Raw genomic sequence first — 26,184 nt, 5'->3', positions numbered from 1 at the left:
AGGCGGTACAGGGTGCCCAACTGGGTGTCAGTGAGGGCCTGTCCCTGGGGATGGGTGCACGGCTTGCTTGGCCTCTTCTCCTCTTCCTCCTCCTCCCCCAACCCCTTTGCTCTGGCCCGGTTGTCCTGCATCTCAACTTCCAGGTGCAGCATGAGCCTGTCCCAGATCACAGTAGATAATGGCAGCATGGTGTTGTGAACAGTGTTTGGGGTAGGGGTGTTCTTTATGTAGCCCTCTGGAGTGCACTGGGAGCCCCTGTTTATCTCCAGCTGGATGTAATTGCGCTGTATTTTCAGCGGTATTAGCGCAAGTTTGTGGCACTATTACAGGTGCATATGGACTTACGATGCGATGCAGCTGTGATTGAGCTTGGAGCTTGGAGTTCCCGACGCAGATACCGCCGGCGGTAAGAGCGCCGGATGAATTTACATTCGGCGGTATTTGCGCCGGCTCGTGATCGGACGGAGGGGTATTACCGTAACTTGAAGGGGTTACCGCCGGAACTGTGATGAGGCCCATGGACTGTATTATATGGAAAGCGGGACAAGCTCTCAAACGAAGGTCAGTTATATATGCATACATTCTCTTTAAATTCTTACATTAACCATTTCCCAAGGTCCGTTCATATGACTGAATTTAAAACACCAAATGGGAAAAACCTAGTTCATGAATGAGGAACATATTTGAAAACACTTGCAACCTTTGAATGATAAAATCAAGTAAAAGATCAGTAGTCTTCTGTTCACTTTTGTACTTCTTCTCTTGGCTTCTTTCTGCGGGTGTCCCCTAGGGCCGTTATTTTCATTTCTAACGCTCTATATGGTGGATGGTGAATTCCCCATTATTGGGGCACCAAACAATTTGTGCCAAAAGGCAGCATTCCCCAACCCAATTCCATACCTTCATCTGTTCATCCACAACACGCGTAACCTCTCCAGCCATCGACTCCAGCGTTTCCTGTATTGGACTGGATAGGTAGCCATTGGCTCCAGCCCAGGCAGCTCCCCCAAGGTGATACAGATTTGGTAACAGCTGCAACAAATACAACCATTCTGTGAATTGGTATTTTAATATTTCTGGTTCGCAAAATGTATACACATTTTCGGGTTGCATTATTTTATTGCGTTTCCTGCTATTTCTTTTCATAAATGGACATTCAGCAGGGCTTACCGTTTTGGAATTCTTGGCATCCCGCATGAGTCTTTCTGCAGCTTTCACATCATCCTGTATACTATCTACACCACAATTTCTCAACGAGTTGAGGTGATCTTGGACCTTCACACACATCCTGTCAATCATCTGCTCATAAAACACAAAGAAGCAAAATAGTAACTGACATGACTGTTTGCAGTGCACCAAACAACCAAACTAGAATTAACGAATATTTACAGAGCCAACAGTTTTGGCTTTTGTGTAGGCATTGGATAGGCATTTTCCAGGCACGGCTAGAAGGGAACTACCTGGTTCTAAGATGGCAACAGCTAGAACATTGTGTGTGCACTTGGGCAGTTAATAGCCGTGCCTGGAAAATGTATATCCAATACCCAAACTTGCTGGTTGTTTTTATCACGGCTTCAGTGCAAGGAAACATATATAAATCAAGTGTTTGACGGCACACTTGGTTAAGACATTTTAATTACAACAGTAGCAAATTTGTAGCTGCAATTACGTCATTAAATATGCGCACACTACTCAGAAATAACATTGGGAGGCCAAAGTTTGATGTTAGTGCTTGTTAGTGCTAGGGAAGGGAGATCCCTAAATATATGTTTTGGGAAGGAAGTGGGTGAAAATGGCCATAGTAATTCGCATGGTCATGGGCAGCAACGTGATGAGTAAATGGCTAACCGTACAATTTGTGTGACCCTTATCCCACGTCATACCCCCTCCAAACTGTACTCTAAAGTAATAGTTTTGGCTTCTAGGTGGCACTAATGCACCACCGAATAGCCAAAAGTAAAAAAAAAATCCAAACAAATGTAGTGAGAGAACGACTGACCTTGACATTTGATTTACTAAACGTACGCTTGTTTTGATTTATAACCCAGAAGACTCCCTGTTATTTCATCTAATCATTTTTAAGAAATATGCACTTTCAGGTCAAAACTAAAATTAGAACATTTTATGTATAAGGTTCCAATTTGTCCGATAGTTGCAATTTGGGGACTTATACATATTTCGAGATTGGTCTTATCACCCTCTGTGTCCCTTTTGTGAGGAACTAAAAATGTAGACAGTGATTCTTGAATTAGTTGTATTTTCCCTGTGTATACTTGGACCACGTGACACTGGTCTGTATCCATAGGCAGATTTAGAACTCGACAATGGACAAATGCCTATGGGACCCCCTGCTATGCCTTTCTCACCTCAAAGTCAAACAGTCTGGCCTGCACAGGGATTCGCACTGTGATGGTATCCTTTTAACTGGCTCAGCAAGCACACCATTTGCAACAGGAGCCGATTAGTGATGTTAACAGGGGACATGTATCACTAAAGACGAACTTGTGATAGCCATCAACTCCTCCCATCCTAAGCTCCGCCTACCCTGGGTCCTCTTCAGTCTTGCCTACGGGGCCCTTTGCCTTAAATCTGCCACTGTCTGTATCAGTGCTTAGTCTTGTCTAGTTGCATAATGAAATGTTTTAAGTACCAAAAAGAAGGCAGTGCAATCCACTCCTTTTCTAGAAACCCTGCGGTTGTTTTTCTATAACTGGTAATATATCCTGTTAAACCAGCACCATCATCAAACACGATCGAAGGCCTGTTCATTGATTCATATCTAGATAGAATCAGATTGTGAGCCTTCAAGCTTAATAGTCGTCTTTGGCAAACACGCAGTTGACTGTTGATGAAAAATCGTTCAACTGTCTTACTGTGTTCTTGAGGCCATCTGTGACCATGCCACCCTGTTTTCTCTGGGATTTTCTATACCATCACACGCTCAATGTGACTCTACTCCTCAATATCTCCATTGGTATCTCCAAAGTGTCATTCCTCGCTCCTATTTTATGATTCCACCTATGGGTCCACACTGTTGTCTTTTTGTGGAGGTCTTTCACCATTATTTTACTGCAACTGAGGTCCTCACTGCTGCTATTTCACCCTGCTGTGAATTGGCCCCTACGGTAGTCTGCTACTGGATGCCTGTCCGTGTTTTTTTACTCTATTATGATTTAGTCTCAGGTGATGCACGCTACCCATGGCCCGGAATACCAGCTGTCATGTGGTAGAAGGAACAGAATGCTTGAGATGCACATTTTTAGATGGAACACAATGTTATTCTCAAGTGAATCACAGCTACCAGTCAGAAGACAGCAACAACGGGGGTTCTACAAAGACAAGAAAAGCCTACTTGTTGGAATTTTGTAAGAGTGGACCCAAGGGTAAAGCCAGGACCATGCAGATATTCCAATTCCGCTGTCCTTTCTGTCTGGTTTTCTCTCTTTCTCTAAGTCACGGACCCTCGTTGAGTTTATTTTAGCTGGGTATTACAGTCAGGGGAGGGAAGGGCCTATGGGTTTAAGGTATGTTAGCTGAAGCATAAAGTATTGTTTCAGTGCCATGGTGGATGAGTAAATAATCTAGGTCTACAGGTTCTAGTCTAAGAGGACCTAGAGCCTTTAGTCCAATGTCAAAATCTTAACTTTAATAAGCAATATCTCAAAGTGACCAAAATCCATGCGAATGCCTTTATATTAATTGAGTCTCAGGGAGTTTAATGCAGCCAGTCCGCCTTGTTTTTGGCTCTTCAACTTGCCTTCTTAGAGATGTTGCTCTCCTGAAGTCTGTGGTTGTAGAACCAATGCTCTCTTAAAGGGGCATGACCTTGTCTTTGCACCCCTTTGCCCTGGATTGCCTGGGAAACACTCTCCTAGTGGGGAATGACCCAGTGCTTTCAACCCGTTGCTCTGTGGATACCTTCCCTGGATATGGGCAGGATTACTCCACTCCCCAGGAAGGTTTTCAGGCTGCAGTCATTACCACCACATAGCCAAGGTCACTCTCCATTCTTGAGCCCACTAAAGGCTCTTCGCCAGCTTCCAGCCTGCCAAGTTCAATTCCAAACAGGAAATCAGATGCTTGTCTCTCTCCTTTTCAGGTACGGCAGTGTAAGGGTTGAGAGGAAGTCTCTCCCTATGTGGCCAGGTCACGGCAGCCGCTACCTGATCCTGACCCTGGGCGAGGCTATATGACAGAGGACCACCAGCGGGGAGGCGACCCTCGGGGAGAAGGGAGGATGCCATTGGGAAAAGACACATACCCCCCATTACCTCTTGGCGATGTTCCCTCCATTCCACAAGCCTTAATGGCTTATTGCACCAATTCTCCTCATCCATGTACTGAATATAGTATTAATATGTCATGACATGACAACCAGAGTAATACATTAATTACTGAGACGAAGAAGAGGCAAGAACCAGTAAGGATTACTCCTGAGAGAATTTCATACAAGCTTGCTCAACAACACAAATAATCTTCCATCAATTACTGAGACAAGGAACAGACAAAAAACAGTAAAGATCACCAAGGCCGGGAAACCTATGCTGCAGTCTAGTCTTTGGAAACTCTTTAATCACACTGGGAAGTTTAAAACCCAGACAGACGATAGCAATGAGAGAGAGCTGCAGACACTGAGCTGCACGGTTACCTGCATGAGCACCGGCTGGAATGTTGGGGGAGAAGACGCTGCGGGAAACGCTACGGAGGCTAATCAGCCCAGCAGGAGAAGGAACTGAAGTGCAGAAGATGCGCTGCCCAAGAGAGAAAGGCAGCAGAAACCTAAGACCGGCCCGGCCGAGGTACAGCGGATGACAAGTCTCTGCCTAGCCCACAACACGAAGCAAATGGAAGCAGAAAAGGTTACCCGAAAGTATGCGCTGCTTCAAAGTAACTATCCATAAACAAAGTGAAGCATGTGGAGAAGCTAATAGACCTAAAAGATAAACCAAGAATGAGCAAAGAGAAATATGTGAAAAAGCTAAGAAGCTATTTCACGAACGGGTTGTTGAACCTGCACCTTAAAGGTGCAGAGAGAGAAAACCGAGTAATGGTGAACGAACTTGAAAGAGGGGTAAAAGTCAAATATTTGAAAGAGAGAACCATTCAAGAAATGATACGCCAACATTGGGATGGTATTGTTTCGTGAGTAAACGAGAACTGTAATAAAGATATGATATGAAAGTCCTGGCAGGAAAGTACACAAGGTGAAGAGAAATGCAATGGAAGTTCAAGTAGGAGAAAATCCCAGGTGAAGTAAAAGTATGTAAAAGATTGTAAGGAAGACCTGGAAGGGAAGTATACCAGGCAAATCAAATTTGTATTAAGTTACAAGAGAATCCTTAGGAAGTCACATGCCCTAGGACCTTTAACTATTTTGAAACAAGATTTTTTGTTTTGAACTTATCTGCTAAAAGGAACCTGGGGAGGAGAGCTATTTCCCAGAGAACTGTGTTTGAAGTAAGAGGAAGACACCATCCCTGGGCTACAGCAGACTTACATATTGTTAACAGCAACCTGGGGAAGGGAACCATTCCCTGGAACTGTGAACATGGTCCATTTGGAACATTTTGGTTGGCGTTATATCTTTTTCAATGAATTGGAACATTGGTGCACCTTCAGATCCAATTGAATAGCCCTTACACCTTAGAGTTACTTTTTAGAGTGTGAGGGCCAGAATAGGATTTCAGACACAGGACATGCTTTTACTATGGACATCTGGACAACAGACAGACCCCTTAGCTTTTGTTGAGGTAAGGAAATACCTCCTAGAATAGGGATAGTAAGGCATTTGCTAAACCGTTTTGATTTCAAATGAATGTTTATAGCCAAAACTATGACTCCTCTGCTTCCACGTCTGATTCCTGGCGCCTCACAGGGTGCAGAGTGAGGCAACTGACACACAGGTGACAATCAGCTTTATTTAAGCTCAATAAAAGAAAAGGAAAACCTACCTATCCTCTAAGACAGGGTTTCCCTTCCTCAAAGTAAACGCTAAGGATCTTGTCTGGATCGCCGAAATCATGAAATCATAAAAATTCAATGTCCTGTGCGCACAACCCTCAAACTGTTTGTTACATATAATTCTTAAGTAAACTAACAGAAAAAGGGGGAAGGTTGGTCCAGAGGAATGACTGCCTACTTCTGGACGTCTTGGAGGGAGGGTTTTGTCTCCTTGGCATGCGAGAATGACTCCCTTTAGCAGGCAGAGATGTTTCTTTCTGGAGGTACTGAACGTCCCAGTATGCACAGTTCAGTGTTCCAAGTAACACCAAGGATAGTTTCTAATCCTTTCTGTAGCATTGTACGCTTTACAAAAAAAAGTCCTCAATGTCGGTGGAAAGTCTCCCTTCCCTTTGGTCTTTCTTGGGATCTTCAAGGTACCAAAACAAAGTTCTCAACATCAGGGGTGGGAGGGTGTCTTTCTTCCCCTGACCTTTCTTAGGCTGTCAAAAAGGTGCAACACAAAGTTCTCTGGTTTTTATACAGATGCAAAATAAAGTTCTCAGGGCCAAGGGGAATCTCTCCCTTCCCCTGGCTTTTCACAGGCTTTATATGCGAGTAGCCTCCTTGGCTCACAAAGTATAGGTCTGGTATACTCTCCTGCCAGACACTAATGCTGTGACTACGAAGATGCACAAATGATGATCCTTTCCACTTCTTTTGGGTACTCAACCCGGTGTCCGGACATTTCATCGAAAACAATTGGTCGACAGGACATTTGGTCGACGTAATTTCGTCGAAAACCAAATGGTCGAATTTTTATTTTTATTTTGTCCAGTCGACCAATTTTTTTTAATCAAATGTCTGGTAACCACTCAACCCACGTTCTCTTATTACTCTTCTTCCCTCACAGCCCACCGGGTTTCTTTCTCTCCCAGGTATTGTGACTATGAACAGTCACGAGGTTGCTATTTTGTTAGGGGTGCGGGTCCCAGACTCGCAACACTGATTTCTAATTCTCCACTTTTCGGCTTGGTTCATTCTCCTGCCATCTCTCCACGGCTCTAGGGTCACAGACCCTCTTATCCCAATCTCTCTCGTACCATGGTCTTCCCAGACCTCCAGCACCTCTCTGATTATCTGGATACCTGTTTGCGTGGTCTACGCGGGTATCAGCTCCTTGCGGGTAGCTGGGCTCGGTCACAGGACTCCAGTGGCGTTCTAGAGTCTCCTTTTGTCTGCAGCGGCTCAGGATTTTTCTTCTGCTTCCCGGTAGCATGTCCTCCTCACTGCGTGCTTACATGGCTTGGGGATGCCTGGAGTGGCAGCCCACCTGCTGTCCGTGTGGTCGTTACGTCCTGGACCGGCTTCAGACTCCCTCTCTCCATTCTCGGCATCCCAGACAGCTTCCGCCTTCTCTCCTGGCCTGTTAAGACACTCGTGGCTCCTCCAGGGAGGGTTTGCCTCATGTCGGAGTCCTTCCTCACTTTTTATGCAACAATCAAATTGATAATGACTAGACTGTTCACTTTGGTTCTGCGTGTCACTCTTTAGTACTCTGCATCAGTTCCTCGTCTTAGTACAAAGTGAGTCAGTCTTCCAGGAATTAGAGTTCATCCTCGTCTTGGCATTAGGAAGGGGAACTATATTTGAGTAGTTGGTCCTCTTCCTTGTCTCAGTAATAAATGGGTCAGTCTCCCAGGAATTGGTAGAGTCCCTCTGTATCTTAACATTGTGAAGAGGAACTCTTATTGCATCGTCCCTGATCTTCTTCTTCTCAGTACTTCACATACATGAAGTGTAATAGAAACACATGGTAACAGTGGGTCTGGAACTGGCATTAGGGTTATAGGAAGGTGGGCTAAAGTTAGGTGAGCTGCGGGTATATCATGTTCTCCCCAGGTCATTGCTAATCCCATAGGAAGCTTCCCTCCCCATGTGATCCACCCACTGAGTACCAGCCCCAGGAGAACTATTGGTTAGCAGCCTCACCTCCCTGGCCTCACGAGGCGCTCCACCCAGGGGAGAAGGGACAGTGGACACAGTGCTTCCTCCAGGTGACCTCCTATACCCCCTGGTGGTTTCAGTATCCAATTTGAGGTCAGCAGGAGGAGGGGAAGGGGAGTGGAGGGGAGGGGAAAGGCTTTCAGGGAGGAGCGGAAGGATGAGTAGGAGGGGGTGGAGCGAATAGAGAGAAGTAGGGAGTTCAGTGGTGGGGGGCCAAGAGGAGGAAGTAGCAGAGCGTAAGGAGGCACAAGGGGCTGGGAGGGGAAAGGAAGGGAGGGCCAGGGGGATTTGTGGGGGGGAAGAGAGGTAGGGACGGAGAGTCAGGGGGGGAGTGGAGAAGAAGGGCTTTCAGGGAGGAGCTGAAGGACGAGTAGGTAGGGGTGGAGCAGATAGAGAGGTAGGGAGTTCCAGTGGAGGGGGGCCAAGAGTTGGAAGGCACAGAAGCGTGAGGAGGCACAAGGGGTTGGGGGTACAGTGAGAAGGTAGAGATCGGCTGAGCGGAGAGAATGGGAGGCAGAGTAAAATGAGAGGAGGTAAGAAAGATAGGGGGGGCGAGGTCATGGAGAGATTTGTAGACAAGACAGAGGAATTTAAATTTCAATTGTGAGAGGAAGGGAAACCAGCCGAGTTGAGAAAGTGAGGTAGAAATAGAGTCTCAAGGGCCAAGAAGACAGAGTACCGATAGAGGAGTGAAAGATGGATTTTAGTGGTGTGAGGTGAGAGACAGGGAGTCCAAAGAGAAGAGAGGAGCGGGAGAAAATAAGGGAGGAGATTAGGAGTTTAGAAGCGTTTTGGCCTCGAGATGTAATAATGGTATAGTGAAGTTAAGCTCGACTCTCGGGCAAGCCTGGGCTGCCTGCTCCCCTCAAACAATACTCTGCTGAATCAAATTAGGGATCGTACAGGAGGTTCAGCGAGAGTAGGACAGGAGGAGTGTGGCTGGAACATATGGTGCCATTTTTAAGATGTGCTCCGATATGCAGTTTGTGGGTGTCAGTGGTATGAACTGTAGTATTCATACGCGTTCAAGAGAGCAAGTGTTCCGACAATGGTACTGCAGTTACTCCTGCATGCAGGTGTTTTGGGCAGATTTAACAATGTATTTAACAGATACACTGCTCATTGGATGGAAATATACATCTTAACAAAATATATATTTTTGCCTTTAGTACATGTACATATACTTTAAAATAGTTTTATTTTAGTATTTATATAGCGCGCTGCAACCCATGGCCATCGAGGCGCTGGGAAGGATATGTATGCAGGCTTGCTTAAGGGTTACAAGATAGCAGCCCAGTACAATAAATAAGACAGTTACATCCATTACAGAGGGTTACGATTCGGGTGCAGTAGGCAGAGACAGTCATAAACTGGGCGCTGGCTGATGAGCTTAGGCAAAAAGTTCAGTCTTCAAGGCTTTACGGAAGGTTGTGTGTGATTCGATCATCCTGAGTTGGGAAGGGAGGGAGTTCCAGTGAGTTGCAGCCAAGGTAGTGAAACTAGAGCCACCAGCTCTAACTCTTCGTGTATGAGGAACAATGAGGCGATTGGCATTACGCCGACCTAGACGGTCTGGAGGGCGTTTTTTTGGTAATCCTCTGAGCTAAGTATGTAGGTGCCAATCCATGGATGCATTTGTGTGCAATGGCCAGTGTTTTGAAGAGGATCCTTTCTTTGACGGGCAACCAATGGACCTGCCTTCTTACCCCAGAGATATGCTCTCTGCGATCTGTACCAGTTGCGGCCCTCAAGGCGTTGTTCTGTGCAACTGGAAGTTTAGACAGTATCTTTTGGGATGTGCCGGCATAGAGTACGTTACAGTAATCTAGCCTCGATCCAATAATGGCCCTTGCAATGGTGATGCAGTTGTCTTGAGACAAGAATGGCCTTACTGCATTGATTAGTTTGGAGTGGTATGCAGCTGAGGAAGCAACGGCATTCACCTGTCTGTCCATGGTCATGCTAGGTTCCAGGTATACGCCTAGAGTCTTGATGACTTTGGACACGGTAATGGGGATGTTATCTATTGAAAATGCGTTGTAATGCGCACCTAGTTTACTGAGTGTGGCTGTAGATCCAATTAGCAAGAGTTCTGTTTTCTCGCTATTTAGGCATAGCCAGTTTTCAGCCATCCATGCATGGATGGTGGAGTAGATGCGATTGAGAGTATTTGTGTCTGTGTGGTAGTCCCCAGTCAGAGGGATGAGCACCTGTGTGTCATCGGCATAGTTGGTGTATGCGATGCCCATGGCGTCAAGGAGTCGGAACAGTGGCCCCGTGAAGAGGTTGTAAAGAGTTGGTGATATGCAGGACCCTTGAGGGACACCTCATTTGATGGGACTGGGGGCAGCACTCGAGGAGTCGGAGAACACTTTCATAACTCTCTCTTTGAGGAAGGATGATAACATTTGCAAGCTTTCGGGGAGAAATTGGCAGTGGTGGACAGGTGATGACATAGGGTCTTGTGATCTACCAAATCGAATGCGGCCGACAGTTCTAGCAAGAGAAGGAGAGCCGGCCTGCCGGCGTCTCTTAGGTCGTCGATTTGGTTTTTGAGATCCAGTAGAGCAGTTTCTGTGCCATGACGAGGCCTGAAGCCCGATTGGCGCAGCCCTAGGAGTTGGTTTTCTTCCAGGAATTTTTGAACTTGCAGGTAGGCTGCTTTGTCAAGGATCTTTAGCAAGAAGGGGGCGGTAGTGATTGGTCTGTAGTTCCCTGTAGCAATTGGATCAAATGACGCTTGCTTTAGGAGTGGCCGGACCCAGGCCTCCTTCAGGGAGGTAGGTATCTGAGCTGAGCGGAAGGATGAATTAATGAAGGTGGTGATGAAGGGAGCCAAGGAGTGGGCGCATTCTTTAATGATGTGTGCAGGGCAGGCATCCCCTTTGCAGTTGGAGGGCTTAATGGATTTGATAAGGTCTATAACTTCTGCTTCAGTCAGGTCAGAGAAGTCAAAGATGGGTAGCTCCTCGGCAGCGGCAGGTGGAAGGGAAAGGGGCTGTATTTCTAATATGGATAGTAAGGCTTTTTGGTGTGCTATAATTTTGGCGTGCAGCGTGTCAAGCTTGTCTAGCATGGCGGTTTGAATAGTGTTACACCAGGAGTCATCCTTAATGATGGTTGAAGGAGGGGTGGTAGGAGTCTCAAGTTCCCTGAAGATTGCAAAGATCTCTTTGGTCCCAGATTTGGCATTGTCGATCCTAGTGTTGAAGGAAGCAGCTTTAGCCTGAGTGATGGCTATTTTGTACTGTCTACAACAGTTTTTGAAGGCTGTTTTGGTTGTTTCGTTTGGGTTTTTTCTCCAGGGCGCAAGCAGGTGCCTTTTAGAGGACTGTAGTTCTATAAGTTCTTGGGTGAACCAGGCATTGGAGTGCTTAGATTTCTTTGCTTTCTTTAGAGTGAGCGGTGCTATGGTGTCTACAGCGCAAGTAATGACTTGCTTAAAGGTGTTTGCGAGGAGGTTAGGATCATTCGGAAGGGAGCCTGGAGGGCCGGAACAAGGAGGTGAGGAAGGAGGTTTTCAGTAGTGAGTTTGCGCGAGCTTCTAGAGAGGGCTGCTGGCAATGCTGGGTTGGGTCTCAAGGGTCCTGTAGTGGTAGCGATGTTGAGTTTGATGCAGAAATGATCTGACCGGGGGATGTGGGAGATCTCGGGGATGAGGATTGGACAGTTATGATGCGCTACCCAGTCGAGCGTCCGGCCTTTGGTGTGGGTAGGCACAGTGATGGACTGGATGAACCCTAAGGTGGACAGGGCTTTATGTAGAGTAGAGGCTTGGGCATCGTTACTGTCGTTGAGGCCGAAGTTAAGGTCACCTAGTAGTACTATCTTTGATGTTCCTTTGATGTTGTTGGACAAAGCATGTAGGAGCGCTTCTTGGAACTCAGAAGAGGGACCAGGAGGACGGTACACTAGATGGAAGGCTATGGTGGAGGTGGGCGAGGTTAGGAGTTTGATTAGAAAATATTCCGCGTTGGGTCCTAAGTCACTTTGAATTCTTCTAATGTTAAGAGTGTCTCTGGCAAAAACGGCAACACCTCCCCTTCTTTGGCCGACCCTATCCTGTCTGAATATGGTGCAGCCGTTGGGGATGGCCAGGGAGAGGGCGGGCCCAGAGGATTCGTGGTGCCAAGTTTCACAAATGAAGAGAAGATCTAGATGGTCATTAGTAATCAGGTCGTGTACATCCAGGGTGTGGGCAGGGATTGACCTGGCGTTCACCAGGGCACATTTTAGGTCAGGTGTGCTGCTACTGATTGAAGCTGGTGGGTTGGTGAGCTTAATGCAGGCAGGTTCCTTTAGAGTAGTGAAGGGGGCAGTGGGTATAGAGGCATGGAAATCAGCAGTGGCAGTATCAATAGCATTGAAAGGAGCAGTAGTAACAATAGCATTCAAAGGAGCAGTGGGCACACTGGCATGGACATCAGCAATGGCACTCGGGGCAGTGCTGGGAGTAACAATAGCATTCAAAGGAGCAGTAGTAACAATAACATTCAAAGGAGCAGTGGGCACACAGGCATGGACATCAGCAGTGGCACTCAGGGCATTCAAAGGAGCAGTAGTAACAATAACATTCAAAGGGGCAGTGGGCACACAGGCATGGACATCAGCAGTGGCACTAGGGGCAGTGCTGGCCGTATCTCTGGTAGTCATGGGGGTAGTAAGCATATAGGTATGGCAGTCCACATAAGCATTAGGGTTATAATGGCGGGCGGGTGAGTTGGCTTGCGGAGGTGTCTCTGTGTCTCTGGTGGGGGCGGGTTGCCCGTGGGAACTTCGGGGGCCGGCCCTGATGTGGGAACTACGTTGAGCAGGCACGTTGGGGAGCGAGGCTCCGTTGTGGGCTGGTGCTTTGCTTTGGGAGCGGAGACTCTGTGAGGTGAGCGCAGGGTTGGGTGAGGTATAGCATTCCCTCGACCAAATTCTTAGGTGGGCATTGCGTATGGTGATGGAGGGCGGGGATGTAGGGTTGTGCCTCGATGCGAAGCGTGAGCAGAGTCGCTCGTTCCTGATTACTAAAAGCCTGGTAAGCGCACAAGGGGGTGCATGACCCTTACCTTTATGGGCCCAGCGGGGTCTGGCAGACGGCAGCTCCGAGCAGTGGAGAGCTGCAGAGAGGGAGAAAGGCCTTGTCCCACGGCCTTCTCCCTGCGGCTTCGCCTGCCGGTCTCCTCCTCCTCCATTTAAGGCAGGAGGGGAGGAGCTGGCAGGGTATTGGCGCCAATGGGGATCTGGTGACGGGCCGGAGATTTTCTCTGGCAAGTTTCCGCTCGGGGAAATGTTTACAGGGGTTGCCTGGGCAACCAGCAGGGCCTTGTCGCGGCTCAGTGCAGATTTCATTTTTAAAGGCAGCGATGTGGATTCGGCGTGCAACGGCTGTCTGGAGCAGTCTCCTGATGCCCAGGCGGTGCGGTCTTGCTGACGTGGTGGTATCCCTCGCAGCGGAGCTGCAGAGAGGGAGAAAGGCCTTCTCCCTGCGGCTGGTATGGATCAGCACATGTTACCAGCACCCAGCAACCTCCGGGTGAACGCATCACATGGCACTTTGGTGCCAATGGAAACTATGGCAGAGTGATAAAGGAGAGATTTATCTGAGTTTCTAAACAAATAATTTTCGGCACAGAGCTGCTAGGGAGGTAGCATTATTCATCAAAAGGTTGGAGAGCCAGGGTTAGCTGGAAGGTTTTCCTGAAGTGAACATGAGTTCCTCATGCACCAAGAGATTGTGCGATTCGACACAACACTTTTGAACAGGTAAGGCCTGATGAGATAGGCCTTACCTGTTCCCACGCAATCCTAGTGGACAGGCAAGTCTTTGTGAGGTGGATATCAATCATGGGGGATACTTTTAAGTAAATCGTATATGTAGCAAAGCTTTTGAGACAGTAGATTCTCTAAGACTCAATGCTTTCCCGTTGATTAATCTAAACACACACATGCAACCATTGACAAAGGGAAGGTTGTGTATATCAAATCCCTGTTTTGATTTCTAGAGAAAGACATGGCACACATGGGTATGCTGGAGAGTGAGGCATGTCATGCTTTGTGTGGACAATGGTAGTGGGGCACTATCTAGCCATAGCTCTCTCACCTGCTGAGTGGTGCTTGTGACAATACCCTGTTGCAGGCGATATGCCTGCTCCTGCAAGTATTTCCTCGTCTCGTGATTTCGTAGCAAATAGTTTTCTATCTGGAAGGAAAAGAACATTAAAAAAAGTTAGAACAAATATTCAAAGATGCGCAGCACGAACGCGCAGATTCTCACGGCACACAGATTTTGGATTCAAACACTGAATAAAGCGAATCTGTGATGGAAAATCATTGCTTTGTAATAATCCCATTTTGAAGGAGTTTGGCTTTATTACACAGGGATCAGAGCTTGATGGGCTCAAGTGAATCTTTCATCGATTGTTTGTGCCATAAACAGCATTTCATGATTTCCCATTGATTTCCCTTCTGCAGTGGATTTCGAGGTCCAATGAACTACAAAGGCAAATATTCTCCAGAGGTCTGGCAAAGGCATTGATCCTGGATCCCACACTGGCATATTTGATGAAGGTCCTACAAAAAAACAATCTGATTGAGAACACTTCATCATACTCTTTTATCTACCCATGAGCCAGTAGGGACAGCCTGAAACTTAGTCAAAGGGGAGTGTCGGGGAGGATAATTAAGAGGTTATGGAATGACATCCAGCTCTGTTTCCTTTACTAAGGGAAAGTGGGGACAAGGCTGAGACTCAATGCTGACAGACTGAACAAGTAGGAGAACCAAAGTTGCAGGAAATCAACTTTTTCTTTTTTGGCTTAAATCCAATACACTGGTGTCCAGTCAAAGGGTCGAACAAATTGTTTCGAATTACAATAGTTTCGAAACAAAAGGACTGAAAAAAAAGTCAAATGCCTTTTTTAAATGTATTTTTCTTTTTTGGCTTCCATATAGGTAAAACAAGTGTTTTTTACACCAAAAACAGTGGTTCGACCAAAAACAAATACAACCTTTTTTTTCCGGTCCTTTTGACTTGAAACTATTGCATTCGAATCAATTGCAGTAGACCCTTTTACCTACAACCCAATACAACACCATGATGATCAAAACTGTATAATTCAAGGATGGTCTGGACACCAAACTGCATAGAATGGCTATCACAAAACATACAAAAGCATTTTAGTCTCTCTTCCAATGTTTGTTGGATATACCTGCGCCCTTTCGACTGACTGAAACACGTGTGGGTTGTCAATGTACCCTGCCCACAAAGGGTAACTGCACTCTCTGTATTTGCAGTCCCCCATGTATTTTAGGATTCTGATCTTATCCAACTGCAGTGGTGTCCAGGGACCTTTTGTAGCATATGACAATTTGTATTCTTATATAGTGATTCATGCTTCTAAGGTTTGTAATAGGAGTTCTTATTATTACCCAGTTATGTAATACTCAATTTATGAACTTCTAAGGATGAAAGGTTAAGCGAGCCTTGTCACTGCAAGAGGCGAGGAACAAGTTACTTACCTGTAACTGTTGTTCTCCAGCATGGGTCTGGCATGGATTCACATGCTCATGAAAATTCCCTGTCGTCAGGCTGGGAATCCTCGGTAAAGAAAAAAATCAGATTCAGTTTCGTTTCTGAACTGTCTTTCTACTAGTAACCAATCACTGGTCTCTGGGTCATACTGCCCCCAGTCAATGACTGCCCTCTACCTAAGCCCCTCCTCTGGCAGCCCTCTTCAGATTTGGTAGCATGAAAGAGGCAGTAGGACCAAGTGAAGAGCCGCAGAGCAGTAGGAGGGAGGGTTCGCATGTGAATCCATGCCAGACCCATGCTGGAGAACAACAGTTACAGGTAAGTAACTTATTCCTTCTCCAGCATGGGCTCTGGCATGGATTCACATGCTCATGAATATAAGAATACATAGCAGTACACACATGCACAACCATGGGAGGTGGCAAGGCTCAACATTAAGCATTTCATCAACTCAACATTAAGCAACTCTTAACTCCTCACCAGGCCCACCTTCAGGTGAACAGGTTGCGCAGCACTGCCTGGCCGACCCTGGACTCCTCCCTGGAATCCCGGTCAACGCAGTAGAATCTCGTGAAGGTGTGCGTCGACTTCCACGTAGCAGCCCTGCAGATGTCCAGCAGGGGTACGCCAGACAAGAACGCCGTGGTAGCAACGATCGCTCTGGTCGAGTGGGCTCTCGGACGGCCGGGCAACGGTCGGTTTACCAACAGGTGACAGTGCATGATGCAGCCGGAGAGCTATCTGGAAATGGAAATCTTCGAGAGGGCATTACCCTTGGTTCGCAGTTCCAAAATACACAAACAGTTGTGATGTCTTCCGAGAGCTCATTGTGCGGTCCACGAAGAACTTCAGCTCTCTAGCTACATCCAGCAAGTGCAAAGTCCTCTCAGCTGGTGACGAAGGCGACAGGAAGAAAACAGGTAACACCAAGGGCTCGTTGAGATGGAAGTCCGACGGCACCTTATGCATGAAGGAGGGGTGCATCCTCAGCACCACCCTCGTCTCGTGGAAAGTCAGGTATGGAGGTTTACAGTAGAGGGCCTGGATCTCTCCCACTCGTCGTGCGGAGGTGATGGCCACAAGAAACGCAGTCTTCCACGAGAGGAACTTCAACGGTGCCGAATGCCGCGGCTCGAATGGCGGCACCATGAGCCTGCTCGCACCACATTGAGCTCCCACGCCGGGGCTGGAGCCTTCACCGATGGGAATGATCGGGACAATCCTTTCATAAACTCCTTTATCAGGCGATGGCACCACATAGATGATCGCCCCGGAGTTCTGGTGTAGCGGGAGATCGCCGCTAGATGTATCTTGATGGAGGTGTGTGCTAGCCCCGCCTTGGCCAGCGACAGTAGGTACGGCAGCACCTGGGGGGCCGTAATCCGCAGAGGGTTAATCTTCTGTGCATGGTACCAGACAGAGAACCTCTTCCACTTATGTCCATAGCACTTGAGAGTCGAGGACGCCCTGGCCGTTGCAAGCACCTCCTTGCAGTCCGCCGGGATATCGTACCCTCCAAACTCTAGTGCTGCAGGTGCCAGGCCTGCAAGTTCAGCGACCCTGGGTCGTGGGGGAGGACGGCGCCTCCTTCTCTGGCGAGGAGATCCGTGTCAGTCGGCAGTTTGACTGGGGGGGACGCTGACATGTCCAGAAGGTCCGGGAACCAGATCTGTCTCGTCCACGCCGGTGCGACAAGGATCATCCTGCACCAGGACCGTCTGAGTGTCAAGGAGTTCCCCCCTTCCCACCTGAGTCCGATCTTTGCTGGATTTCTTGGTCGATGCCTTCTTGCGGACGGATCGGGTCTTGAATAAGGCTGCACGAGTCTCTTCCGACTCCAGCGTGCGTTCAAAGTTCCGGGATACAACGATCCAGGAATCCGGGAAAGTAAGAGGGTGCACTACACAGCACACAAGTCCAGGAAGTAAGAAGGAAAGGAGAGGGACTAGGAGTGGAGTTTAGAGGGGACAGAATCAGGGAAAACAATACCGCAAGCTACGGAGCACACATCTGGTCACTACGTCGCAATAGCATTGAGACGCGGGAAGCCGCGGGGCCGTGGTATATTAATAGAACACGCTACGTCCAACGTGTGGAGCGAGGAAGGTGTTTCAAGCTGGACGGCCATGTTGGGAGTACCAGGGAGTGTAAGCCCCGCTGAGACAAGGACCAGGAAGTCCAAAAGGGGCGCGTTCTGTAGGTCATGACACTGAGTTGGTTGATGAGTCGCAGCAGCAACGGCAACGGTGGGAACGCATACAGGAACAGGCCGTCCCAGGGGAATGAGAAGGCATCGCCCATGCTCCCCGGCTGGGGAAATCTGCTGGCGAACCTCTGACACTTGGTGTTCGTCGCTGTCGTGAATAGATCGATCTGGGGATTGCCCAATCATTGGAATAGCAGATCCACTAGATCCTGTCGCAGTTCCCACTCGTGGCACGAGCGCAGCTCCCTGCTGAGTGAGTCGGCGATGGTGTTCTTTATTCCTGCCAGGTGGAAGGGTACCAGAAACATCCCTTGAGCGACGGCCCAGTGCCACAGATCCTGCGCCTCCTTGGATAGGGCTGGGGATCTGGTACCTCCCTGCTTCCGGATGTAGAACATCGTGGTGGTGTTGTCAGTGAAGATCCTCACCACCTTGCCCTTGAGGAACGGAAGTAACGACCTGAGGGCCCAGAACACGGTCCGGAGCTCCAGTACGTTGATGTGGAGTGACCTCTGCTCCGGGAGCCAAAGGCCTCTTGCGCGGAGATCTCCGGTGTGTGCTCCCCATCCCTACAGGCAGGCATCCGTCATCACCGTCTCCTGATGTGCCGGGGTCTGAAAGTCCATACCCGTTGCGCGCGGGTGCCCCACCACCGGATCACTTGGCGGAAGATCTCGTTGAGCGAGATCCTGTCTTCAAAGCTGCCCGCTGCTTGCATCCAACGGCCGTCGAGGAACTCTTGCAGTGGACGCATCCGCAGTCTGCACAGGCGCACTAGGAAGATGCACAAGGACATCATGCCGAAAAAGGGACTTGATGGACCTCACCCTGGCCACCTCCCTGGTCAAAAGCTGCTGCACCTTTCCCATGATGGCCTTCGTCCTTTCCTCCGACGGGGAGGCCAGTCGCGCAACTGTGTCAAGCTCGGCTCCCAGAAACAGTGCGACCTGCGACGGAACCAGGTGTGATTTGGCGAATTTGAGGCAGAATCCCAGATCCGTGAGCAGTTGGACGGTCTTCGCTGTGTGCCTGATGGCGAGTTTGCTGTGTGCCTGATGGCAAGTTCTCTTGTCTTTGCTCGGAGGAGCCAATCGTCCAGGTAGGGGTAGAGGTGGATCCCCTGCAGGCGCAGCCGCGCCGCCTCTGGTGCTAGGCACTTGGTGAATACCCTGGGCGCCGACTTCAATCCGAAAGGAAGGGCCTTGAATTGGTAGTGCCGTCCTTGGACTACAAATCTGAGAAACTTTCGATGTCCTTTTAGAATGGGGATGTGAAAGTAGGCATCCTCCAAGTCCAGCGACGATAGGAAGTCACCTTCCTCCAGCTGCCCCAGCACGTGCTGGAGGGTGACCATCTGGAACTTCTGGGCCTTGATGTACTTGTTTAAACGATGAAGGAAGTATCGAGAGTACACTCCAGAACCCCTGAGCCTCTTTGGGACTAGCTCGATGGCTCCTTTCTTCAGCATCGCCCTTATTTCCAGCAGCAGTTGAGGGACGTGGTTTTCCTTTCTGGCCAGGGGTGGAATGCGGGGGCACTTCTTTAAAAACACAAGAGTGTGCCCACAGGCCAGGGCATCCAGCACCCATCGATCGGTGGAGATGGACTCCCACATGCTGACGAACTTTGCCAGCCGGCCTCCCACCGGGGTGCTCAGGTGGGGGCCCGACGCTACGGCTGCGTCTATCCTGCTTGGTGATGGCCTTGCCGCCTTGGCCTCCTTGGCGACGACAACGAGATCCTCCTGACTTGCATCGTCCTTTGTAGGCCTCCTGCGATGAAGAGCGGGCCACCTGGCGGTACGTCGATGAGCCGCCGCCGAATCCTTTGGAGGCACCTTGCTTGCCTCCGGAGTTCCGAAAGGGCGGCCGTCATTGCTGCAAAACCCCCAAGGCCTGGGCCGTCTCCATGTCGGCCTTGATGGCCTGCAGTGATTCGTCCTCTGTCTTGCCAAAGAGGTTATTCCCGTCGAAGGGCATGTCCAAAACTCTGGTTTGCACGTCCTGGCGGAAATCGGTCGCCTTGAGCCAACCACGCCGTCGAAGACGAACATCGTTGCCCAACCGGCGGAAACCAGTGTCACAATGTCCGCTGCCCCAGTTATGGCGTGGTCCGATGCCACCTCGCCTTCCTGCAGGATCTCCAGGGCCTCCGCCCTCTTGTCATCCGGGAGGAAGTCCAGCAGAGTAGCTATCTTAAACCAAAGCTCCCTGACGTAGCGGGCCACAATTGCTAGGACGTTGGCTGCTTTAATCGTCGTCGCCGCCGAGATGACCCATCGCTCCATGGCGTCCAGTTTCGTCCTCTCGCCGTCCGGGGGGGAGGTTGAAGTCGAAGCCATAGCCCCTGCCGCCTTCTTCTTGGCCGCCGCCGAGATGACCGAATCAGGGGTTGGCTGCGGCCTAAGGCACAGAGGGGCGGAATCCGGGACCCGGTACTTCTTCTCGTACCAGTCTCTCTTGGCAGGGGTCGTGGATGGGTTCTTCAGGAGCAACAGCCCCTTGCCCCAGATGTCGTCTAGTAATGGGACCGAGAGACCCGTCTTCCTCTTGGCCTCACGCCGTTGATAGTGGAAACCTTCCTTCTTCTGTTCTTCGGGGCAGAGCTCGAAGAGCTCGGATGCCTAGCAATCATGGCGTGAAAGGAGCCAATTTCGTCGGGCGGGGAGGCCCAAGAAGGTGGTGATGGAAGGCCCATCCTGTCGTCACCACCGTCGTCATCCTTCCCCATTGTCGCCGTCTCTGTTCCTGTGTCCTCCCTAGGATCAGGGGAAGGGGATGAAGGCTGTGAGGGCCGCGAAGGCTGGAAGGGTGGGGGGTTGAACTCTCCTCCGCTTGCTTGGAGGGCTCCCCGACGGGCCAGGCTCCGCTGGATCGTCCGTTGGGGGTAAGGGCAACCTCGTCCTTATCTCCGTATATAAGGCCTGGATCGCCATCAAGATGGCTCTGAGTTGTCCCGTGGCTCGTGTACCGGTTGCGACGGGCATGACGGTTGGGGAGTGGAATCCTCCGCCTCCACGGGAACCTGGTCGGCACCTCCGTCGCTCTCTTTGTCCGCCTCGTCGGGATCCCTCCCGTGGGACAGGACCTCCTCGAACTTCTTGTTGAGGATCTTCACGACTCCAGCCAGCTCCTCAGAGGCTGTATCCGTGTCCGTGATGGCCTACCCCCCTCCCTCTTTTTCCGCCGGGGTTCTCACAGGGGTCTTATCGATGGGCTGAAAAGAGGATTCCCTCCGCGGTAGCAGGGAAACCCTGGGCCCGAGGTCGCCTCCACAGGCTTCGCCAGGGCCACCACGACTCCCTCGATAGAGGCCTTAGCCGGGTGATCAAGGCCTTCACGACTCTAGGCGTGCCTGAGGCCTTCACCTTGGGGGGAGCATCACTGCCTCGCTCCCCCTCGGCTGCTTCCGTCGGGATCGATCGTGGCTTCTCCAGAAGCTTACCTGAGTTCTCCTCTTCTTCTCACCTACTGCTGGGCTCTTCCCCTCCAGCCAGTTGGTGAGGCGGATCCGCCGATACTTCATGGTCCGCTCTGACATGTTCTTGCAAAACGCACAGTCCTTCTCCACATGTGTTTTGTCTTCATGAAGGCAGTAGAGTCATCTAGAATGCTCGTCCTCCTTCAACACATTCTGCAATCCGCATCCAGGGCAGTTCCTGAACAGCTTGGATCCGGGCGTCGAGCTTCCTTTGTCCTGGGCCATGTCAACGGGGTAGGCCTCAAGGTCTTCTGGAATCCTCCAAGAAGCGTAACTCGACGAAAACTTTGCCCTTGAGGGGCGTAGAAAATTCCGAAACGGGTCCCCGTTGATCGGAAGTAGAAACAGTGGAGCTTGAGGCTCTTGACCGAAAAAATGAGATAAAACTCTTTGAAAAATCGCAAAACGCAGTAAAAGCTCGAGAGCTATAGCACGAGGAGTCCCAACACTTGAACGTGCGGTAAAAATATGAAGATGGCTGCCAGAGGAGGGGCTTAGGTAGAGGGCAGTCATTGGCTGGGGGCAGTATGACCCAGAGACCAGTAATGTTACTAGTAGAAAGACAGTTCAGAAACGAAATTGAAACTGATTTTTTCTTTACCGAGGATTCCCAGCCTGACGACGGGGAATATTCATGAGCATGTGAATACATGCCAAACCCCATGCTGGAGAAGCACTTGACTATTGACCTATCAACGGGGCCGTAGATAATACATTATTTAAATTACAGCATCATGGTGATCACAAACATATCTGTGTACCTTAAAAGTTAATACTGTTACGGGTGGACATTCTACTATCCAGTGGCAAAACTGCAGACTATAAATTAATATTCATTGAAAACATTCACTAACCACCTAGGATCAGACAGACACTCTGCACCCATTTTTTATTGTCAGGTACAACATTAACATCCAATTCCACTGCGTTAACAAGTGATGGTGGAAACTTTATGTGCAATTCCTTCAAATATTGGTTGACAAATGCCAAACTAAAATAAGCCGCCAAATGGACCGTCAATTAGAAACTGATAAGATTACCAGTCAACATTTCATTTTGTAATCCGGATCCCTATTGTCTACCCTTACCCAAGTGGAACTCAGAATGCATGCTTCTCCCCATATATCTAGTTCAGGGATCTGCAACCTGCGGCTTTTCAGATGTCTTGGACTACGACTCCCATGATCACCCTCCAACTATGATGTGATATTTTATTTGTATCGTGTTCATACACAAGTTTTTCAGAGTGCGACGAGGCAAGGGAGGAAAAAACAAGATCTGACTAGGCCCAGTGCATTGACATTGAGAACATGCAAGGTCAGGAGAGAGGGAATGGGGAAAGTGCAAGGTAAAGGGGAGAAATGAAAAGTGCTGAGCATGGGATACAACACAACAAAAGGTAGTGCAGACAGCAAGGTGGCAAGTGCAGGCTTTGAGTGCAGACAAGGGGTGTCTGGTACGCAGGTAGGGGAGCTGTAGGTTAACAGATACAGACCCAAGTGCAAGGGTTGCCAGGGGCAGTGCAGATGAGTAGCTGGGTGGGCATGGACCTGCGCCCGAAATCAGAGGGTAATCCAGTGCACTGTGCCGAAGCAGACATATCTGCAGGGGAGAGGGAGAGCGAAGGCAGAAGCAAAGAGGAAGGTCTTGGGGTGCTTCCGGAACCGGAGATGGATCTCCTTAAGTTTCAGAGTGGCCGGGAGGCTGCTCCAGAGGGAGGCCCCTGCTGAGGAAAAAAGGCATTTTGGACCAAGGCACCAGAAAGCCGTGTGAACAATGCAAAGGGTCTTGAATTTAATCCTTGCAGCCAATGAAGAGATTTCAGGGCTGGAGAGATACAATCCCACAGCTTGAGGCCATGCACAAGTCCTGCAGTGCTGTTTTGAATGAGCTGCAGAGGGTGAAGAGTAGAACCAGGCAGATATAGAAAGAGGTTGTTACAGTAGTCCAGCCCGAAGAAAACCAGAGCTCTAGAAACAGTAAGCTTCTGGGGGAAGGAGAGGAAAGGGACAATACCTCAGTGCAGTTGGTAGTCTGACTTATTAGAGACATCAGAGATGTGAGGAGAAAAGGGGAGTGTTGAGTCTAAAATGACCCCGAAGTTCTTAGCTTCACTGTGGGTGCAGGAGGAGAGCCAAGGGAGGCTGGCCAGAGAGTGACAGGAAAGGAGGGTGCAGGTGTGCCAATGAGGAGAATCTCTGTCTTACTGGAATTAAGGCAGAGATCATTGGAGACACACCACTCCTGAATAGCAGAGAGAATCAGAGGTGAGAGAAGGAGAAGAGGTGGCAGAGGGGAGCCTGAAAACAACCTGAGTGTCATCCACATAGCACTGAAAGTTGGAGCAAAGAGCAGCAATGCGGTGGGCAAGGAGTGCCAGGTATTAGTTGAAACACCAGGGAGAGAGGTTAGACCACTGGGGAACACCACAGGTAAAAAGTGAGATAGAGGAAAGGAAAGGAAGGACCCAAGTTGGACCTTTGAGGGTCGATCAGAGAGGAAAGGGGTCAGCCAAGCCTGACCGGTGATACTCAAGTTTTCACAGAGAGCAGGGTGGCATGGTTGACCGTGTCATAGGCAGAAGTGAGACTGAGTAGGATGAGGACAGAAGGGGTGTTAGAGTCAAGGTTGGAGAGCAGGTCTTCATGGATGTTCAGGAGAGTAGTTTCTGTGCTCCTGGCAGCTCTAAAGCCAGGCGCCTGGTCACGGAGACAACCAACAGAGTCAGTGTGGAGATTAAGCTGGGAGATGGCCAGGTTTTCCAGGAGATTGCCCAGGAAAGGAGTGATGGAGACTGGGCAATAGTTAGCTGGGTATGAGGGGTCGGCTGTGGGTTTCTTCAGAAACTATGCTGCCTAGGGCTGATAGGAGCTGTAGTCCAAACCATCAGGAGAAATATTGCAGACTAGTTAATGTGTATATGCCTTCATACACAGATACAAAGAAATTTGATTTGAAGCTTTTTACATTTTTGCCTGCGTGGGTTTTGACTGAAAATACACGGTAGGAAATGGAGTCGATGGCTCCAGCGTAACTGGGTCTTTGTGGTCTAGCCCTCTTCAATAAAGCGCCTGTAGCTGGGGGGAAATGTAAAATATCCTGTGGGAGATGGATACTCCCTGTGTCCTGATGTGTGGCAGCCCCTGCTCTATATGAGCTAGAACCCTGGGTTCTAAGACACTCTTTTTCACATTAAATACAGGGTAAATCCATGGAATGCTGGAACTGTGCTGGTCAGTCCCACTTCACAGACTGTTAAGAGTCTAACAGTGAATGAATGAGCGGGTCATTGCTCTAGTTCCCATTAGAGCGTGCCTTTTTTACCACAGGATCGATGACACCTTTGTGTGGAGGGAATACAAACCGCTGGATCCATGGACACCTAGCCATACTGGGTCCTTCATTCTGATCCAACTGTGTAACATTAGGGGCCTCAATAAGAATTTGGAAGTGCAGTAAGAGAGTGGCTGTAATTGAATTAATGGCACTTTTACTACACCAACAAATTCATAGTTTCAAAATGGAAGTGGGCTAAAATAAAAAGGCCTGGTTTTGTATGGAGGAAATGTCCAGACAGTTAAAGCACAAACAGTTATATTAGATTACAGGGACAGGTGACGCAATAAACAGAATATGTGGTCTGACAGTTGGTATGGTATTGATGCACCAAAGGTTACTCAGAGTTGCATACAAAGTGTCCTTCTTGGTGTTTAATCAGAAGGTCTAGATGTGATATTTCTTCTGTGTAAAGATGCATTGTGAATTCAAACTTTTCACACAGGAGATTGTGCCAGATACTGAATTTCTCCAATGTTTCTATAGGTACTCATCAGATCAAAAATGTGTCATCCATACACCCTCACTAACAATGTATGTTGTTGAAAAAAGAGTCTTAGTAAATGTCACTATTCTTCAAACTGGCAATATATAAATTGACAAGCCTTGGCACAAAGACAGCAAATGCAAATAAAAGTCTTAATAAGCAAAGATGTTCTTGCAGAGAGCAGTTATGCAGAGGTGGATGATAAATGCCAAGGACACTCCACATGGAATTAAACCTCTCTTCAGTGCACTCCTTATGGATTCTATCGCCTCATATTGAGGAATGTTTGTGTAAAGTGATGTTTAATCGAATGTTATTAGGAGCTGAACAGTGTGATCAAAAGATTTGGTGCCTATCCCTCAAATCTCTGTAATGAAGCATCAATGGACAGTGGTTGGAGGAATGTGTCCTCATAGACCCACAGCATATACGAATGGCCCTCATAGTGATCGTATGAATATGCCAGGAGGGTGAAATGAGTCTTTGTGCGTTTTCGGAAATTAAATTCATGCAACAGCATCTGGTATTAACTAAGTCAAGGAACCCCAATTCATGCTGCTGAATATCTATGCTCCGAGAGCTTCCATGGTAATATATTGGATTTCCACACTAAGGTCTAGGTGTTGGGTTGCAGCTCAGTTTGACATAGTGAATTTATTCCATGTTGCTTTTTTAAAAGATTCTGTTCAGCTGAGAACAGATCTTTAAAAAAAAGTGACAAGCAATAAATTCACAATTTGTGTGATTACATATGTTAACTATCGTTATTTCAGGGGAAAGCACGTCCAGTTAGTAATAGCAGTGATATGCGTTTTACACATGAGGTTACGGGTAGAATCTCATTTCACTAGTTTCGCAGCATACCCCTTCAAATACCAACAGAGGTCTCAGCACACTATTAAGCGGTCTTAACCTATCATTACTATCTAGTATGGCATAGTGGTTGAATTGCTGATCAATGCCATTACTGTTTGGTCATAATCAGAACTGTTTAACAGGACAATTCTCCTCAACCCTTATCAGCAGGTTTAATCTTAACGTAAGAATTAGTCTATAATAATTTGAAGGCCCTCCTTTTATCCTGGGATAGATTATTAGGTGACAATATTGCACAAAACTGAATTAGCAGTTTTAATGCAACAAGCACCTGAAGGACCATTATACGGCCTGTACCTATGCCCAGTGGCCCCTTTGCCCATTGCAGAG

At 48.6% G+C, this 26,184-nt stretch overlaps 1 protein-coding gene across 1 annotated transcript in view; it reads right to left on the bottom strand.

The window, feature by feature from the left end:
* Window positions 1–26,184, bottom strand: part of CARMIL1 (capping protein regulator and myosin 1 linker 1) — a 1,545,633-nt gene that overhangs the window by 384,489 nt on the left and 1,134,960 nt on the right. Inside the window, exons 24-26 of the mRNA XM_069613644.1 lie at window positions 14,039–14,137; window positions 1,171–1,299; window positions 901–1,032 (exon numbers count right to left, since the gene is read on the bottom strand). Of these exons, the coding sequence (XP_069469745.1) occupies window positions 901–1,032; window positions 1,171–1,299; window positions 14,039–14,137 (360 nt within the window). The remainder of the gene's footprint in view (window positions 1–900; window positions 1,033–1,170; window positions 1,300–14,038; window positions 14,138–26,184) is intronic.

This window comes from Ambystoma mexicanum, chromosome 5p, assembly GCF_040938575.1.
Source record: "Ambystoma mexicanum isolate Mex_15411 chromosome 5p, UKY_AmexF1_1, whole genome shotgun sequence".
In the NCBI taxonomy this organism is placed as follows: Eukaryota; Metazoa; Chordata; class Amphibia; order Caudata; family Ambystomatidae; genus Ambystoma; species Ambystoma mexicanum.
The sequence above is the reverse complement of the archived record's forward strand: the minus strand, read 5'-3'. Positions and strand labels throughout refer to the sequence as shown.